This window comes from Oncorhynchus clarkii, chromosome 21, assembly GCF_045791955.1.
Source record: "Oncorhynchus clarkii lewisi isolate Uvic-CL-2024 chromosome 21, UVic_Ocla_1.0, whole genome shotgun sequence".
Lineage (NCBI taxonomy): Eukaryota > Metazoa > Chordata > Actinopteri > Salmoniformes > Salmonidae > Oncorhynchus > Oncorhynchus clarkii.
This window is the reverse complement of record NC_092167.1, coordinates 19,817,317-19,835,702: the sequence shown is the minus strand read 5'-3', so window position 1 is coordinate 19,835,702 and position 18,386 is coordinate 19,817,317. Positions and strand designations below refer to the sequence as shown.

General features: G+C 46.2%; 1 protein-coding gene across 14 annotated transcripts in view; it reads right to left on the bottom strand.

Moving 5' to 3' along the window:
* Positions 1 to 18,386, bottom strand: part of LOC139378708 (non-muscle caldesmon-like) — a 55,243-nt gene that overhangs the window by 29,058 nt on the left and 7,799 nt on the right. For 10 of the 14 annotated variants that reach the window (XR_011628321.1, XR_011628320.1, XR_011628319.1 and 7 more), the window contains exons 2-3: positions 7,380 to 7,473; positions 1,918 to 2,000 (exon numbers count right to left, since the gene is read on the bottom strand). Coding sequence is in view for 9 of the 14 variants with exons in the window: in XM_071121132.1 (XP_070977233.1) it covers positions 1,918 to 1,991 (74 nt within the window). In the remaining 5 variants the exon portion in view is untranslated. Of the gene's footprint in view, positions 1 to 1,917; positions 2,001 to 3,936; positions 4,407 to 7,379; positions 7,474 to 18,386 lie in introns of those variants that run through there. The other 4 variants (XR_011628323.1, XR_011628322.1, XM_071121133.1 and 1 more) reach the window with 2 other exon arrangements.

The window sequence follows — 18,386 nt, the reverse complement described above, 5'->3', positions numbered from 1 at the left end:
CATCACAATTAAATGTATGAGAGGATTATATTCACTGATTGAGTTGACTGGGAAGAAGTATTTTCTGTTTCTAGCCACATTACAGTATTTACAAATCAGGAGGACAGTGTCATAGATAAAGTTTTTTTTTTTTTTAAACACACAAGAAAATGCTAGGTTAAATAGTGGACAGAACACACATTGGGTTATTTTTTGCCCAGCCAGTTGGGTTTACGAACTAGGTCAGATCAGAAGACTGGAGGTGTGGCTTAGTAGGGGCGTGGCTTTCTAGATAGTTCTGTTTGGCCACCCGTGAAAGTAAATGTCATTCCGGTTAATATGTTCTGTTCTATTGGCAACACATTTTAAGGGTGAGCACTGACATTTTTGTATCTTGCCAAGCATACACTAACATAGTGTCATATCCAAGGCCTTACAGACTTGTTCAGTAGCTCTGGTCTGCATAGAGCTCTTCTCATATCTTCAGTAAATGTCACTGCCATATCGCTCAGTAAGGGATTGGACCTTCAGAGATACACATTTGCATATCCTATTGCCCATGATGCATTTTCATGTTTTATGATGTGTGTGGCCAGGTTAAATGACTGTTTGTAAGTATAATCGGGATAAGGGATGAAGCTACCCAGACAGGCTGGGCAAACTAAGCTCCTGGAGTTAAGTAGCCTACTGCAGGGTTCTCCAACCCTGTTCCTGGAGAGCTACCCTCCTGTAGGTTTTCACTCCAACCCCAGTTGTAACCAACCTGATTCAGCTTTTCAACCAGCTAATTATTAGAATCAGGTGTGCTAGATGAGGGATGGAGTGAAAACCTACAGGACGATAGCTCTCCAGGAACAGGGCAGGACAGCCCTGGTCTCCTGTACCCTTGCTCTGTAAAAGGAGACATGGTTGAGGTGATCCATTTGAGATGAGCTCAATTGAAATGTCTGGGCTTGTTACAGTAAGTATTACAGTAACTCATTTGACTTAAGGATACACAGAGACCTTTTATGTGAGGTCAACAGTACATTCTACCAGTGACGTGATGAGAGACGAAGCAGAACTTATTGAGTCAGAGAGAGAGAGAGAGAGAGAGAGAGAGAGAGAGAGAACACAACACAGGTCATCAGATCGGTGGTAGATTACTGCCTGCATGAGGAGGAGAGGAAGCCAATATTTGCTGAGTGATGTTTTTAAAGCCCTGAGGAGAGTCCAAACTATTTAAGGATTGGCTCTCTGGTTCCAACTTGGCATGGAGATCACAGGGACCTGTAACAACCTGAGCCCAGCTCAAAGCCCTTTAACTGACTTCAACTGGGCTCTGAAGAGCACTGAGGTCATATGATCACAGCACTCGCTGTGTCATCAACACCCCCTCTGGACAACACGTGTACCTGTAACTCCCTCTGGCTGCACACTTACCGTTATGACGTCATGTTCAGAGTGGTATGTTTAAGCAATAAGGCCCAAGTAGGTGTGGTATATGGCTAATATACCACAGCTTATGGCTGTTCTTAAGCACGACGCAACGCGAAGTGCCTGGACAGAGCCCTTAGCCGTGGTATATTGGCCATATGTCTCAAACCCCGAGGTGCCTTATTGCTATTATAAACTGGTTACCAACGTAATTAGAACAGTAAAAATAAAATGTTTTGTCATACCCATAGTATACAGTGTGATATACCATGGCTGTCCGCCAATCAGCAATCAGGGATCGAACCACCCAGTTTATACTGATAAACTCCAATGAGATAAGACAACAATATTGTAGATATGTAAGTGTGTGTGTAGTTGTTGATGGACATGGAAGAGGTTTGAGGAGAGGGAAGAAGAGCGAGAGAGGTTGGAGACACGACGGAGGAGCAGGAGGAAGATGAAGGGGAGAAAAAGTAACGAGAGGAGATGGGAAGAAGAGGAAGACGAGGAGGCCAGTCTTACCGCTCAGCCTCCAGGCGCATCTCCTCCCTCTTCTGCCTCCTGAGCTCTCGGCGCCGCTCAAAGTCATCATCCATGGTTACGCCCTGCAGGACGACATCATCATCAACAACGTTGTAGTTTACATAGCAGACCACCATAGTCCCTGTGCCCAAGAACACTAAGGTAACCTGCCTAAATGACTACCGACCCGTAGCACTCACGTCCATAGCCATGAAATGCTTTGAAAGGCTGGTCATGGCTCACATCAACACCATTATCCCAGAAACCCTAGACCCACTCCAATTTGCATACCGATCAAACAGATCCACAGATGATGCAATCTCTATTGCACTCCAAACTGCCCTTTCCCACCTGGACAAATGGAAAACCTACGTGAGAATGCTGTTCATTGACGACAGCTCAGCGTTCAACACCATAGTGCCCTCAAAGCTCATCACTAAGCTAAGGATCCTGGGACTAAACACCTCCCTCTGCAACTGGATCCTGGACTTCCTGACGGTCCGCCCCCAGGTGGTGAGGGTAGGTAGCAACACAACGCTGATCCTCGACACTGGAGCCCCTCAGGGGTGCATGCTTAGTCCCCTCCTGTACTACCTGGCTTTAGTGGAGCAGGTTGAGAGCTTCAAGTTCCTTGGTGTCCACATCACCAACAAACTAGAATGGTCCAAACACACCAAGACAGTCATGAAGAGGGCACGACAAAACCTATTCCCCCTCAGGAGACTGAAAAGATTTGGCATGGGTCCTCAGATCCACAAAAAGTTATACAGCTGCACCATCGAGAGCATCCCGACTGGTTGCATCACTGCCTGGTACGGCAATTCCTCGGCCTCCGACAGCAAGGCACTGCAGAGGGTAGAACGTACTGCTCCGTACATCACTGGGGCTAAGCTGCCTGCCATCCAGGACCTCTACACCAGGCTGTATCAGAGGAAGGCCCTAAAAATGGTCAAAGACACCAGCCACCCCAGTCATAGTCTGTTCTCTCTGCTACCGCATGGCCACCGGTACCGTAGCACCAAGTCTAGGACCAAAAGGCTACTCAACAGCTTTTATCCCCAAGCCATAAGACTCCTGAACAGGTAATCAAATGGCTACACAGACCATTTGCATTGTATCCCGCCACCCGCCAACCCCTCTTTTACGCAGCTGCTACTCTCTATCATCTATGCATAGTCACTTTAACTATACCTACATGTACATATTACCTCAATTAGCCCAACTAACAGGGGCCTCCGTACATTGACTCTGTACTGGTACCACCTGTATATACTGTAGCCTCGCTACTGTTATTTCCACTGTCAGTTTACAGTTTAAATTTCTTTACTTATCTATTGTTTACCTAATACCTATTTTTTACTTAAAAATTGCGCTGTTGGTTAGGGCTTGTAAGTAAGCATTTCACTGTAAGGTTGTTGTATTCGGCGCACGTGACAAATAAACTTTGATTTGGAAGAACATATGAGTTTACCACCATCCGGTACCTCTGTATCCTATGCTGGGTCATATTCATTAGGGCACGCAACAGAAAAACTAAAATAGGCATTTCTTATTGGTAGGTAGTCCCTCCCTGTTTCATTCTGTTTTCTTCTGCTTGATGCGTAGTGAATACGACCCGGATGTCTTTCTGCTCTAGACCTCGATACAGGGATATTCACTACCAATACTAGCCGTACTGTACTGTGAAAACGTTGATATCTCTCCACGCCAAACACACAGTCACATTTCACTATAAAACATTTTTTTAAAAGGAGAAAGTGAAGGAATGAAGGAGGAGGAGAAAGGAGAAGAAAGTGTGTGAGGAGGAAGTAGATGTTAGCGTAGGATGTTAACGCTCTTCACTAAAAATACCCTGGGTACGTGACCGGGGAGAGGAGCAGGACCACCCAGAAGATCCTTAGCCTGTCATCATCCACCTACGCTCTTCTCTTACAAGAACACAACTGTACACAACCCCAATCTAGCCTACTGCTACAGCGAACAGCAAAGTGCATTGAGTGAAAGGCTACAGTACTCTACCTTAGCAGTTGTGACGATTAGACTTTTAAATGTACTGTGTTCCCTCTTAAACCATTCCAGCCTCTCTCCCACTGCTTTATCCCAGCACGGCTACAACACAAAGAGCTCCTGCTGCTGCACAATCTTTCACCGGCCTCAGCAGTCAACAGAAAAGGCAAACGCCTTTTCCTTTCCACCTTCTACTCCTCCCCTCCCTCCCACTCGCCCTCCCTTCCTCCTTCTCCCGGTTGCTGTCTTTCCCTTCTTCAACTCTACGCCCCCCCCCCCACACACACACACCACCCCTTGCTCTCTCCTTCCCAAATCTCTACAACTTTTCCTGTTTTGTTTAGAGAGCTGTCAGTGGATGGCTAGGATCAGATCCGGGATCAGTTTTAGAGAGGCAGGGTGGGTTCTTCAGGCTTGCTTCCCGAGTTGTGCTGTCGATCATGCTGTAGTCTCCTGCTCTGTGCCCCTCTGCAGGCTCACACAGTGAGAGGACCAAAAAGGGTCTCCAACACCCACACGCGCGTGTACAGGAAACACAAAGACAGGGGAGGTATGCTTTAAAACAAAACCCATCACTCCAAGAGCTAGTCCCTCTGTCCATTTTTTTCCATCCCTCTCTTTCTCTCGCCTCTCACAGACCCCACCTCCTTCTCATTTCAACTAGAGGACTATCAGAGTCAAACTGCGATGCCCGTGTGATTCGGGCCAGATTATTTCCAACACAGAAATAATTTGCTCTCCATGTTTAGATACACTTACGCCATTTGCGGGAGGAAGAAAATTGGCACGTGGATTTCGGTAATTCGCACAACTGTAATTAGACAAAATGAGAGCAATACCAAAAACACTAAAGCCATCACCAGCGTTAGTTTAATCACATACTTCCTAAAAGCAGCACTGGGGCTGAGAGCACACTATTAGTATGACTATGATTTGGGGAATATTTAAGAATGACGATTTAGGCATAGATCATCATTTGATATTATATTCAACAGGGTTTTGGAGTTTGCCTGTGAGAGTGCAGAGCATTCCAGAGTATAGCCGTCGATAAAATGGAGCGATGTCAGTGTCGCACCGATTCCTCGAGGGGACCACCCATATTCCGTCAAAGCTAACATACACAGAGCAGAAAAATGGAGAGAGAGAAAGGGAGCTTCCTGGAATTACATCTTTCTGACTTTCCCTCTGAGGGTTGCGTACCAGAACCGATTTTTAGCCTGCCTCTCCCTGTTCACTGTTAACTATGGTCTCTCTCTCCACTCACTATCTCTCTCTCCTCTCTATCAACTGTAAATTAAGGGCTCTCTCTCTCTCTACCTCTGAACTAAGGTCTCTCTCTCTCTCTCTCTCTCTTCCACACTCACTCTACTCTCTCTCCCCACTGTAAACTATCTCGCTCTCTCGCCCACTGTAAACTCTCCACTCTCTCTCTCCCTCTGAACTAAGGTCTCTCTCTCTCTCTCTCTTCCACGCTCACTCTACTCTCTTGCCCACTGTAAACTCTCTCTCTCTCGCCCCACTGTAAAACGATTACTTTTTTCTCTCTCGTTCCCTCTCTGTCTGCCAGCTCCAGAGCTACAATGGCAATAATGAAACATTTACCAGTCAAATTAATGCTCTGCCGCAACTCTCTGGCTGACACTACCCAGCGCTTAAGGAACATTATATTAAAAAGCCACGTTGATGTTATCCAGACAACGCTAGCTTTATTTCCCCCTATCATTTTAGGACAGGTTTGTGTTAACACCACCCAAACAATGTGTCCTCTATTCACAAGGAGAGAGCTGGAAGAGAATGTGGCACCATTTCATTCTTAGAGGCATTGCAATGTTAATATGCAGTGAAATGTTGATGTACTGTTTTGCTCTGTGAGTCCATAGAACATAGAGGCCTCTTTTTTTTCCCCATGAGTCATTGCTGTGACACACAGCCGAATAACTTTGTCTTCACCACTTTAGCACAAACACATTCACCTCAAGAGTACGCCTCGGAAACTATTTGAGGAATGCTGCATTTTAAAATTCTGATGTTAGCACAACGTCTTGAAAGAAGCTTTAAGTTACTCATTCACATGCCATTTTAAAAACAACTCCAGAAGATTCTTCCAGAGGACGAAGCACTTTAAGTTGTTGAGAAGAAAAAAAAGTTGTCAAGTGTAACGTTAACATTGGCAGGCCTGTCAGCAGATTACTTACACCCCCTGACACTTCTTCGCCGGATAAACAGAAAAAAGGAGAGCGAGAGGGGAGAGAGAGTTCTACTGGGACACAACAGCAGCTTTTACTCCATGTTATCCAAAGATTGCCCCGAGTCCAAAACTGATTAAAAGACACAATATTTGGACTGCAGCCGTTCTGGGCGACTTGAGCGTGGGACTAAAATTAACTCCAGAGAAAAAGAGGCAGAACGAAAGAAAGACAGACAGAAAGAATGAATGAAGAAAACATTGAAGCCAACACAAACTTGGTCTACTTAGACTATATTCCAATATATCCATAAACTGCACCAATATGCACAGTTTACTGTAGTGGGGACATGAGAGTAAACATGTTCAAGCTATGGGACTCTGGCTAAGGCTTCTACTTTTGTCATCCCAAGGAATGCTGTTATTTTCCCTTTAAGAGAAGAAAAGAAGAGGAGGGGATTGTGGGCCGGCTCCCACCCTCCCAGCTCCCTGGCTCTGCCTGTACCTGCAGGTAAAGCGCAAGCAGTGTGCACATTGCCATGGTGACCCAGGTGTGAGGGTTGGCCAGGTGTGGTTGGAGGGAGGGAGCTGGGAGAAATAAAGGTATCCCAGGTATCTGCCATGTCAGTGCTGGGCTGGCACAAGACCCAGGGATTGTGTGGCAGGCGCAGAGAGGGAAAGGGAGAGCGAGGCTAGGGCCAGGCATCCTTCACCTCCTCTCTCTCGCTGGGGCCTACTCATTAGGAGATGCTGGAGGAATGTGAGCTATGCGCTCTTTGCTCTGGCCCCTGTCTGGGCCTCTCAGGTGGGGTGGAGAGGTAGGCTGCTGTCACTCTTACTCACTGTCAGTCTATCCATAGGCTACTGTGAGAGCCTGGCACGGCCATGTACAATAAAGGTCTTCATCACAATCGCTGCCATTATAATCATCCTCATCAGCTTGATCATCACCATCTTGAGTTCATCATCCTCCTCCTCTTCATCCTCCTCCTGATTATCATAATATAATAATATAATCTAATATAATCTAACCATTCCATTCAATTCCTGACAATAGCATGCATTGTCTGAGCGACAGATTCCGGCAGCAACAACAGTATCCCTGATTCCCTGTCCTATGGTTGGAGACATGAATCATGTCTGGCTCTGGCACTGACAAGCAGGGATGGGGAGGGAGGGAGGGAGGGAGGGAGGGAGGGAGGGAGGGAGGAAGGGGGGAAAGGCTGAGAGAGAAGCTGCCCGAGGGAGGAAACGGGAGGCGCACTCTCACCTGGAGAGAGAGAGAATCTGAGCACCAGTCAGTCAGTCTGTCAGTCACTCCAGCCTCGGCCTGTTCCACGTTGAGGAGGAGGGGGGTCTTAAATCTGTTTGGAAAAGGAGAAAGCTATTAATACTTCATTCCATGCCATTCCCCCCCAGGGTGCTATTCACTTAATGAGTTCCAATGAAACCTAGTGATCAAAGGGCTGTTTCTGTTTCGAGGCCCAGTTCTGTCAATGAGCGTGGTGCGAGAGCCAAGACAGTGAAATCTATCATTCTAGACTATGACTTTGACATTCACCTGGGTCAGGTCACCCCAACCGAGCACCTCAACTCCGTCTGACTGGCTGACTCGGAGTCAGGGCTCTGTCAACACTGTAGGTGTGTCGCCTCCTGATCCCGGTATAGTGTCACTTAGGTGGTGAGACAAAATCATATTACACTGATCTCAGACCTGCTGGAGTAGACTCAGGTCTTAGTTCAGGTCTGTGTGTACTTGTATGTGTGTTGACTGTCTGTGTCTGTGTTACGGTGCAGTAGACCAGCTAATGGCCTGTACAGTAATGAGACTGTGCATCGTCCCCTCCCGAGCTAAACTAAGCTCTGCACAGTGTAATAGTCACTCCTTGTCAGTCAGGTGACAGGTCAGGATTCCCCATTCCCACCCAGCAGTGTGTATACAGGAGCCATCAGGACTGTCTCAGAGTCACACAGCCTGCACTCGGTCTACTCATACACAGAGGAGAGGAACAGAGCAGAGTTTAACTGTAGCAGATATCATATGCAGACTGACTGACTGACTGCAGACTGACTGACTCACTGACTAATGCTTTGCAGGTGCTCAAGGGGCAGTTTGAGTTTGAGCAAACGCCAAAAGGATACCTGTAGGAGTGTGGGTATGTATCCAAATGTGGATAGCAATGCAGAGGGCAGAGAAATGTTCCATCTCTGAGAACATCTGGGAGTGTGTGTGTGTGTGTACGTGTCTGTCTTGGTCTGTGAGTGTCTCTGTGCGGCCAGCCAACATGCGTGTGTCCTGTCCATCGCCACCTGTAATGATGTGTTTGGAAGAGGTTGTCCTCCCTTGGTCCCGTTCAGCGTGATCTGCCTCTCATCTCACACGTCGGGCCCCTGGCCCCGCCTCGCCTCGGGTCCATTAACACATTTACTGCCTCTGGCCCAGCCCAGGCTGTGAACCACGCCAGGATGTGGCCACATAAATTCACTGGAGTTTTTGGCATGGGGGAGGCCATGATTTCTGACTCTCTTTCTCGTTGCCTCTCTCTCCCTATCCCCCTCTCTCTCTCTCTCTCTCTCTCTTTCCCCCTTCTCCCCCTCTCCTCGTCTGTCATGGTACAGACACTGCTGTTGGACCACAAAGGCATGATCCGACCAGCTGCTGACTACGTGCTCATCGTGAACACTGGGATAATGTGAGGAGGAGGAGTGTACGGCTGTGTGCATCTGTGTACAACTGCACATACTTCCTCCCCTACATACTGATGCCAAGGGAATGTCAGCCAACTCTGCTGACCTGAGGACAGATCTCGTGGTGTCCGACTAGAAGACTTTAGCTGGGACACATCTTTCTTTGGGCAGGATATGAGGTGGCCAAAAGCGCCTGAGCTCAGATTTGTTCAGCTCGATCTCAATACCATCTGCTTCATGTGTTAGGGCTCTATCCGCTCCAAAAGAAATTCATTCCGCGAGAAGTTTCGGTTAGCTCTAACACGGAATAATTCGTCAAATTAAAGCACTACTCTAAGAATAGTGGAGAGCTGAGAGCCAATTGGAAATGACAGTATAAGGGCTGACTAAACTGGGTGAGTGACTGGGTAAGAATCTGCCTGCCATGCATCCTTGAATTCTTAAGACCGGCCATCATTAGTGACTTAGTCTGATGATCACACACAATCCCTCCCAAATCACCACAGATTGCTATTGTGCCGACTTTGGCCGCCAGATTGAGAGGAGCGAGGGGGAAAATACTGGGGTTAAAAGAAAAAAAAAGAGGTCCAAGCCTTTGAGTTTCCACTTGGGGATGGATAAGGAGACCCCGGCATGCATTCCCAGACGATGGTTCACAATTCCTGACACATCTCCTTGCCCAGTGATGAATACACTCTGACTGACTGCTAGCTATAGCCTAAGGTTATCGGTAACAGCTCACAGCTGAGAATCCATCACTGAGACACACTGTAATCATCACAGGCACAAACTGATCCAGTGTGTTACTTGATGTTGCTGTCCAATCAGTGTGGTGCTAGACAAGGTTCTTTCCCTGATATGCTTGACATCTCAGTTACTAAACGCAGTGTGCGACGTAACATTTTCGTCAAATTACTCAGTGTCACATAACCCTTTTAGGAAAGGAAAAAAGCCCCTCGAATGCCTTTCATTCTGATGAGAGATCACAAATTCTGCCCCATGATGGAACATTGATACATTTCCCAATGCCAGTGTGATTAGCTTGGGTCTTTCGGCATGGCATGTTCTATTGGTGTTTTAAATAGAACAGTCATTGCAATCATCTATTTTGACCCTTCTGGTTTGGTCCCACACACACACACCTCCTCTTACCCCCCCCCCCCCAGAGAGGCCTTCCTACGTCAGCAAAGACAATACACCCACCACACCATAGTTAATTCCCATCATCATGGGTTGAACCATCAACTACTAGCCCAAGACTCAGTCCAAATGAGATAACTGCCAACAGCGGAGAAGAGTGGACAAAAGGAGGATGTCAGTAAAACATTACCTTGCTATAAACACTGTTTTAAGAGAGTCATTTGCATTGGGATTAGTTTATACAGTGAACCCTAACTGACATTGTAAAGATGTCAGCTAGTTTCAGAACGACCGGCAACTTCAGTACACGAGATGAGGCCTTTTCTCTTGTCCTCGTTGTGTTTTAAAAGGCTCGCGCCGTGCCTTAACGGTGCACTTTCAACGTCAGATTCACAATCGGCCCGTATCAGAGCAGCACGGCCCAAGGAGAACAAATCCCACACCAAAAAGGGATGTATTTTTTTTTTTTTGTACACCATCAAAAGGCTACTGGCTGTACTCCATATGACCAAATATGGAAGAAAAAAAAAGCTCCCTTTCCCGTAACATAACTGGGAGAGAAAAAAATATTTCTAGCTAACATGCTGTGCAGTGAGATACAGGCAGCTCTCACACTCATAACATACTGACCACAAAAGAGCGGGGTTAAAAGGGCCAGGGTTCAAATAGTATTGGGAATTGTTGAAGTACGTTGAGTGTTTGCTTGAAGTCTGCCTGGCGTGCCAGATGGGGTGGGGTTTGCACTTTTGGGGCTAGTCCACAGTGGTTCCACTGCCCCAGGCAAGCTCAATCAAGCACAGTTCAGCTATTTGAACGATTTTAAATACTATTTGGACCCAGGTTTGGTTAGGGCTGGCTGTATCTCTAAGCAACATGACGGATGATGCTGTCTCTCTGGTGGCATCTCTGGGACAGAGCAAAGTAAACCCAGAATATTATTAGCCTGACTTTCCCTAGACAAGAGGACCACATTGTGTGCAACTCTATATCTTTGTCTGGCTCGATCTCTATGGTGCAAGCGTGTGTGAACCTGTGGTGAAGGCTGACTCCATTTTAAGCCAGTAGGGAGTTGAAAATACCTAACCTTTCTTTGTTCACGTTTAGAAAAATATACTTTTTCCTCTTTCGCGAAAGTGCTTGCATTCTGCACTCTAAAGCCGGAAGGACTGTACCGTAGGTTACATTCCTCGTGGCTAAACATAGTCTCGATCCGAGGGGTCTCAGCCCTGCGCTACAGTTAGAAACCGTTTGTTTATCAGCCAACCAGACTATTTGGTCTCTGGCAAATGCCTGCCACTATTGTCAATCAAAGAAGATAACCAAACGTCTGGCCAAGAGGAAAAACGCAAAACTCAGCAGTAGAACAAAGCTATAAAGAAGCTCGCTTAGCCTTTTTTTTCTCTCTCGTATTTAGTCAACATGGAGTGGTTTTAACTGTCAGCATGTAACCTTTGAAATAATACATCAAGACTCTAGTCCAAATATCCAGAAGGTCAACTCAATAAATATCTGCCTACGCTCGACGCAGGTTAGCGTTTTCATCATGAATATTGTTCTGGAGGCAGCTCTGTGGTCACTAGCTGGCACAGCCAAAGTCATACCATCTCATCTGAAATCTAACCATAACCATAACCTTAACCACACTGCTAACCTTGAATTAAGACCAAAAATAAAATAATACAAATCCTGAACTTTTACAATATAGCCAATTTTGACTTTGCAGCTGGCCTATCTAGTGGAAATCGCACGGTTCTGTCAACCTGCGCTCTTGACACAGGATATCAACAGCCTTTGTCTCGTGTAATTCCACTAGGACATACAGTACACTAACTGTCTCCATATTCTTTCTATACCGACGGCGGTATGAAGCCACTCTACAGCAGTTTGACAGAAGGGGTTGGGGGGGGGGTTACTAAATGAATCCTATTTAGTGGACAGGAAACTCACTCAGTGAAAACACACTCACTCACGACCGGGGACTTTGACGAATGACTCTCTCACCCCACCTTTTCAGGAGAATAGCTTCCTCTTCCTTCATCCTGTCTGTGTCCGAAATGTCACCCTATTACCTATATAGTGCACTTCTTCCAAAGTAGTGCACTATGTAGGGAATAGGGCGCCATTTTGGGACACGTCCCATTCGTGACAACTCGCCATCTTGACACCTGCCGTCTTTTAGTAGAAACACCCTCCAAACGGGCCCTGAACCACTCCTCGACAGATCATTCATCTGAGGTTCACTGACCAGAGAGAGTAGCAGGGTGTAGCAAGGCTGGGGTGTTGACACCTACATGATGTGTTTTACTCAAAGCAAAGCACTACTGATGCCAGCACAACCAAAAGGTCTGGATCTGCTACTCTGGTATTGCTCTCTGTCTGCAGTTTGGGGGCTACTCGGGACGGGAGCACATCCTGTACCAAAATAGACCTGTGTGTCACTAGAGGCCCCATAGTAGGGGCCTTTACTCATGTATGGAGCATGAGCAAGATGGAGCATGATAACATAGTGAAGCGTGAGTAACAGTCCCACCAAACCGTCGATCCGAGGCATTCCTAGTCGATTGCTAAACATTTCTAGAAAAGAATAACGATAAAGCCAATCATTCCTACATTTTTCTGTCTCGCGCTGTTGGTAGTAGGTGGACTTGTTTCAGCTGCCCTGCATGCCGGGGAGGTTGAAGTGTTCCCATTTCATGTGTCTGAAGGTACAAAATCTGCGTGCCCAAAGAGCAAATCAAGCGTACCTATAGGCCTACCGCTAGCCAATCGGATTGCTCAGATCATGTGTCTGTCTGCAGCTTCCTTGAGCGTACAGCAAAGTAGGTTGATACTGTGATTTCAAAACATCGAAAACCATGACTAGAGAGAGACTGTCAATGAATGCAGCAAAGAGCTTTCGTTTTTTGAGTGAGTTCATGTTTAAGTTCATACTCAGCAGCACTGTCAACACGTTTTATTAAAACACTGCTATATGCCATAAAATGCGCTTCTCCACTTGCGCTGCAACCAGCAATGCAGCTTCAATGAATGAGTAGCAAAGTGTATCTATAGGCTTGCGTTGTTGTTATTATTATTATTAGCAGCTTGTGTCTTTTTTTTAAATCAAGGAATATTTCACTTTCTCTGGTCATAGGAGTAACAACATGAGTTGGTGCAGAAATAATGCAATGTGACTCGAGTTTCGCCGCCAGCTGGAGTACGGTCGCCCCTATTTGGTCAGTCTTAGCTGAGGGATGACAGCTGAGGGACGAGAGCTGAGGGACGAGAGCTGAGGGACGAGAGCTGAGGGACAGGAGCTGAGGGACGGTCCGACTGCGAGATGCTCTCCCTCCGCTGAGACTGAACAACAAATCCAGGCACAATCAGTCCAGTAAAATAAAGAAAGCACATTATTTATACCCACAGAGCTGTGCCTCACAAGTAATACAACAAGATCATATACCTGTCTGAGAAGAACAACATTGGCAGGGCAATTCAAGCCTAGCCAATATGCACCGATAATGTATTGGGCCTATAGCCTACTACAGACATCATTGCTACAGAACTTTTTTGAATGTTGCATAGGCCTACGTTTTTTTAAGTCAAGGTTTTAAAATAATTCTGAGCCGTAGATCTCGGTCTTCATTATGACTCAGAAAGTGATCTCGACTCAGAAAAGTTCGGGGAACCACAGGCCTATACAGTACATGTATAGCATGACAACGTCACAAGAGTTGTCTACAGTATACAGTATGGGACCATAGAGGCTAGAATGTCCCCTGGTAAGCAGCTTATTATAGTTTGGGCCCCTATTCATATTCCATCTCCCATATGGTACATACATAGTGAATCATATAGTGAATCATATAGCTAGACAGGACAGGCACTCAGCCACCAGGCCTACAGACCAGTGTTCCTGCTGTAATCCCCTCTTGATTTGACAAGAACAAGATATTTAAAACACCGCCTCTTTAAGGGTCTCAGGGGATCTGGGCTGAGCTGCCCAATTTTCTCCACATAATTATTATGACCCAGAGCAGTGGGGAACGGACTCAGACAGACACCGTATCTGTCACGGCACCTGGAACACATGTTCTGGAACATACAAATGTATTTCTCATAAAGCCCTGAGAAGTTCCTGATGTGTCTTGTAAAGAAAAAAAAAACAAGTATCGTACACCAAAATATTTCTGACAAGTTTCCCCCATAAAAAAACGTAATTATGTTTTGCGGAGATTGAGAGACCCTTCGATTGCCAGGAGGAAGAAAATGTGGCTATACTTTCGAGAGAAAAAAAATTACTGGGGAAAAAAAAGATGAATGAAAACATCTGACTGATTTATGTGCCTGGTCTGTATCACAGTTGGAGAAATGCCTTCCTGTCATGCCTTACATGGAAACATACAAGCAGCACGAGCCGCAAAGAAGCCATGGCGCAACCACTTACACACCAGGAGAGGCTTGTGAGGCCTGCTCAGAACATGACACAGGCACTGACAGATGTTTGTGTATCGCCTTTTTTTCTGTCTGTGTCTACCCAGGGGGCCGTGTTGCCCCACAGAAAATTGGTACCATGATTACTGCCTCAAAATTACATGTTTTTACCTCAGAGCATACATTTTCATCAATCCGATCGTTTAGCCACGCGCAAATCTGCAAATCAGGCTGCGGAATGTGCTTCCTGAAGCGTTGCGCAAGGATATTCAAGGGTATTATGTGACAAGAGATCTTTCAAAATAAGGGGCCTGTTGCATTCCTGGGAAGAGATAGGAGAAAGATAGGGGAGAGAGAGAGAGAGAGAGAGAGAGGGGTAGAAGATAGAGAGAGAGAGAGAGAGGGAGAGGGGTGGGAGATAGAGAGAGAGAAGATTAAGATTCTAGCTCTAGCACGATGACCTCACCGAGGGCTATTACTCTGAGTGGACGGGAAAGGTGGAGAGGTCCAGCATTTAGGCTACTTCGAGACCCCTTGGGAAAACATTTAGGTTTGTTTAGTGAACAAATATGTTTAAAAAAAATAACTGTCAGGATAACTGTTTATAATGGAGCTCGTTGTGACGGAGTTTGGAGCTTTTAGCTGTGATGGCTGCCGGAGGTGTTTTTGTTTTTGGAGGACGAGGTCTGTTGCTCTTTGCATCCAAGCGTCACTCAGCAGGCCTGAGCACATCTGACATCTGTATGGGGGGGGGGGGGGGGGGGGGGGGGGGAGTCACTGCATTGGGGCTAAAGGCAAGGTGTAACACAAAGAGATGTGTTCAGTAGCAGTGCAGACTGATGAATGGGAATGGGAGTGGAAACTGTGACCAGAGACAAGGGCTAATTTATCAGTCAAGCTCCTCTCTTCCGTAAACTCCTATCTGTTGAGGTTGTCATTGCACTGCTAAAAACCATGGTCTTAACTGTGATGTGATGGATGTAACGAAGCTGTCCTCTAGTCAAGTCTACTTCCCACCACCACAACCAAATCCCTTGGTGAGATATCCGTCAGGGAACTGGGCCATTCTAAACCATCCACTTCAGTTTGAAGAGCCATATCAACAACACCGCCATCTTAGACAGAAACCAGGAGTCTCCTATTCCAACCCTCTTGGTGTTCTAGAGATGCCTTGCTTACGGTGCAATGTCTAGGTCTGTCTGTGTGAAATAAATATGAACGTCTATACAGTGTGTTTGCCTCTAGTGTAAATATTGCTCTTCTTCAGACTCTGAGCCTGCAGCTAGCTCAGCGTAAGGAGAGTGTGATATCATTGGAATCGATAGTGGTGAGGTTCAGCTCCTCAAGACCAAACATTCCTGTCTGAGTGGAGAGAGGAGACAACCCTTCTTGTGCCTCAGTGTTCTCCTATCCAGGAAGCTAGGCTGCACTATAGGTGATCTCGTTTCTGTGCATATTTCTGCTGGATGCTATTATTAGCGTCGCAGAGGGCCAGCGGTCTGTCTGGGAGGGGTTGCAACTCTGTGTGCCCCCCCGAGGCGCTAGTGGGGGCCAGAAGCCATTGATCTCCATAAAGCACAGGTATGTGCTTTATGTTGTTGATATGTATATATATATATATATATATATATATATATATATATATCTTCTCCTAGTCCTATCTGTCAATGGGCCCCATCCGCGCGCAACCTCCACACGCAAACAAAACAAAATCTCAATAGATCTCAGTAGCATAGCCATTTTTTGTCAGTGAAACATCTTGAGCGTTGGCAGTGTGTTAAATTATGTCAACTCAGCGGTGCTTGTCTGTCAGGACAGAAGGCCGTTCCCTTCTCTTCTTCTCCCCGTGGCTCTGACTTCTGACTCTGCTGCCAGGCATTCCAGGAAACACTAGAGCTCTAGGAGACATAACAAAGCACTCACCCTGTCTCTTTCTCTTCCTCCTTCACTCTTTCTCTTACTATCCCAGTCTCTCGCTCTCCCTTCTATCTTTCTTTCTCCATCTGCCCCTCTCTCTGTTTCTCTCGCTCTCTGTCTCCTCTCGCTCTCTCCCACTACTCTTTTTTTAAATTTTTTATCTCTCTCTGTCTTGTCCAGTCTTGGAAGCCTCATGGTTAGTTCTCGTGAGTGCCTTAAGTATTTTTGTAAAATGGCGCGTTGCCTCAGATATACAATTTCACACTATAAAGTATTTTTTACGTGCCTACTAAAGCTACGTCACTGACACAACTCTCGGTAAGAAGACTACTCCTCTCTTTCAACACGAGGTGACATTTACTGCCAAACGAAGGATAAAAATTCAGCTTTATAGGTTAATGCATGTTATTTAAACCATCTAATTCCTAAATCTATTAGAATAACACATCTCAGACAACCATGAAATTGTAAATAATGAAGTAGTCGGTTCAGGAGAGTGCTCAGGTTCGCTTTATAGGGGTTCGTTCAGTTTTAGCTAATGGCAGAACTGGAAATGAGATGACTCTGTAAACGTAAGTATAATGGGAACAAATCTGCCCCCCCCCCCCCCCGGTTTCTTTTCTGCTAGTAATCTGCTCAGAAGGAAAACCATCTCCTTTTCACATGATACCCATCCACCTGAGCCACACACACACACACACACACACACACACACACAACCTTATTCACTTCTAGTCGGTTCCCTCTGTTTATGTATTGAACCTGAGTGACTGGTATTTAATTTCGGATGGGCTCAAACCCTGGGCCAGGCAGGGGTGGTGTACTATTACTGGTCATTAACTTTAACCTGAACTAATGGCTGCTTATTATCCAAGGTGGTCCCCCAGATGTCTGTCATAGTAAACGGGTGGCACAGAGCTTCAGAGCCCAGACCAGTCAGACATCCTCTCCTCTGTCCTAGAGAATCTGCCAACCCGGGGCAGACATAGACACAGGCCTCCCCCTAACAAGCCATCATTGTTCTACTTTTTCCTGTGTTTTGTTACTCAGCTGCTGGGTTCATTAAAGCAGGGCTTAATGAGGCCTGCCAGCTTGTCACCCCCAACACCCCTCTCTCTTCTAACCCTCACCCCTAGTACCTAACCCTATCCATCCCAAATCTCCAACCCCATCAACCACACCCCCTTCTACCCTCCTCATCCAAACCCTCTACACTACTCAACTACCTCACACCCATCCACCAAACCAATCATTTAATCTACTCCCATCTCACCCAACGTCATACACCCACACCCCTTCCCTCTTCCATCCCCTCCACCACACTCCTCTCCCGAAACCTCCACCCACCCAATCGCATGTGTTCAATCTATTCAACCCATCTCACTCAGACAGAGTTAGCCTTGTCTTGTCTTAGCTAGCTAGCAGAATGCTCCTCCTCAGGAAGACCTGTCTGCATTTGTCTGACGAGAGGAGAGCCATTGGGGCGGCAGGCTAGCCTAGTGGTTAGAGTGTTGGACTAGTAACGGGAAGGTTGCAAGTTCAAACCCCCGAGCTGACAAGGTACAAATCTGTCGTTCTGCCCCTGAACACACCCACTGTTCCTAGGCTGTCATTGAAAATACGAATTTGTTCTTAACTGACTTGCCTAGTTAAATAAAGGTAAAAAAATAAATAAATTGAATTAGTGCTAACAGGCCTGTAATTAAGAAGCGCTCACGCTCCATTAATGAGCGTGCTTACTTCACTTAGTCTAACCGTGCATTGCGTAAATAAGCAGCGGGGCCTAGCAGATTTGCTCCATTGTCTTTGGGTAGCCTAGCATCACACTTGTTAGCGAGTTGCTTGTTAAGAGCTGTTGTTTTGTTGACATAGTGTCCTCATCTTGGCATGTGTGGAATTGACTGACTGCCACTGCTTTTTGCATTTCAATTTGTTAGCCGGTTTTCTCAGTCTGTCAGACTATTGATGCTACATATTGGGTCTTGTTCCATTAAATAATTAGGCCTACTCATCAATTTATCTTTAACTCAAGATGGCCGGCCTGTTAGGTAGAAGGGTTTATTTTCAATAGTAATAAAACTACTTCACTATACTTGAATCAATTAATCAGCTATCTTCC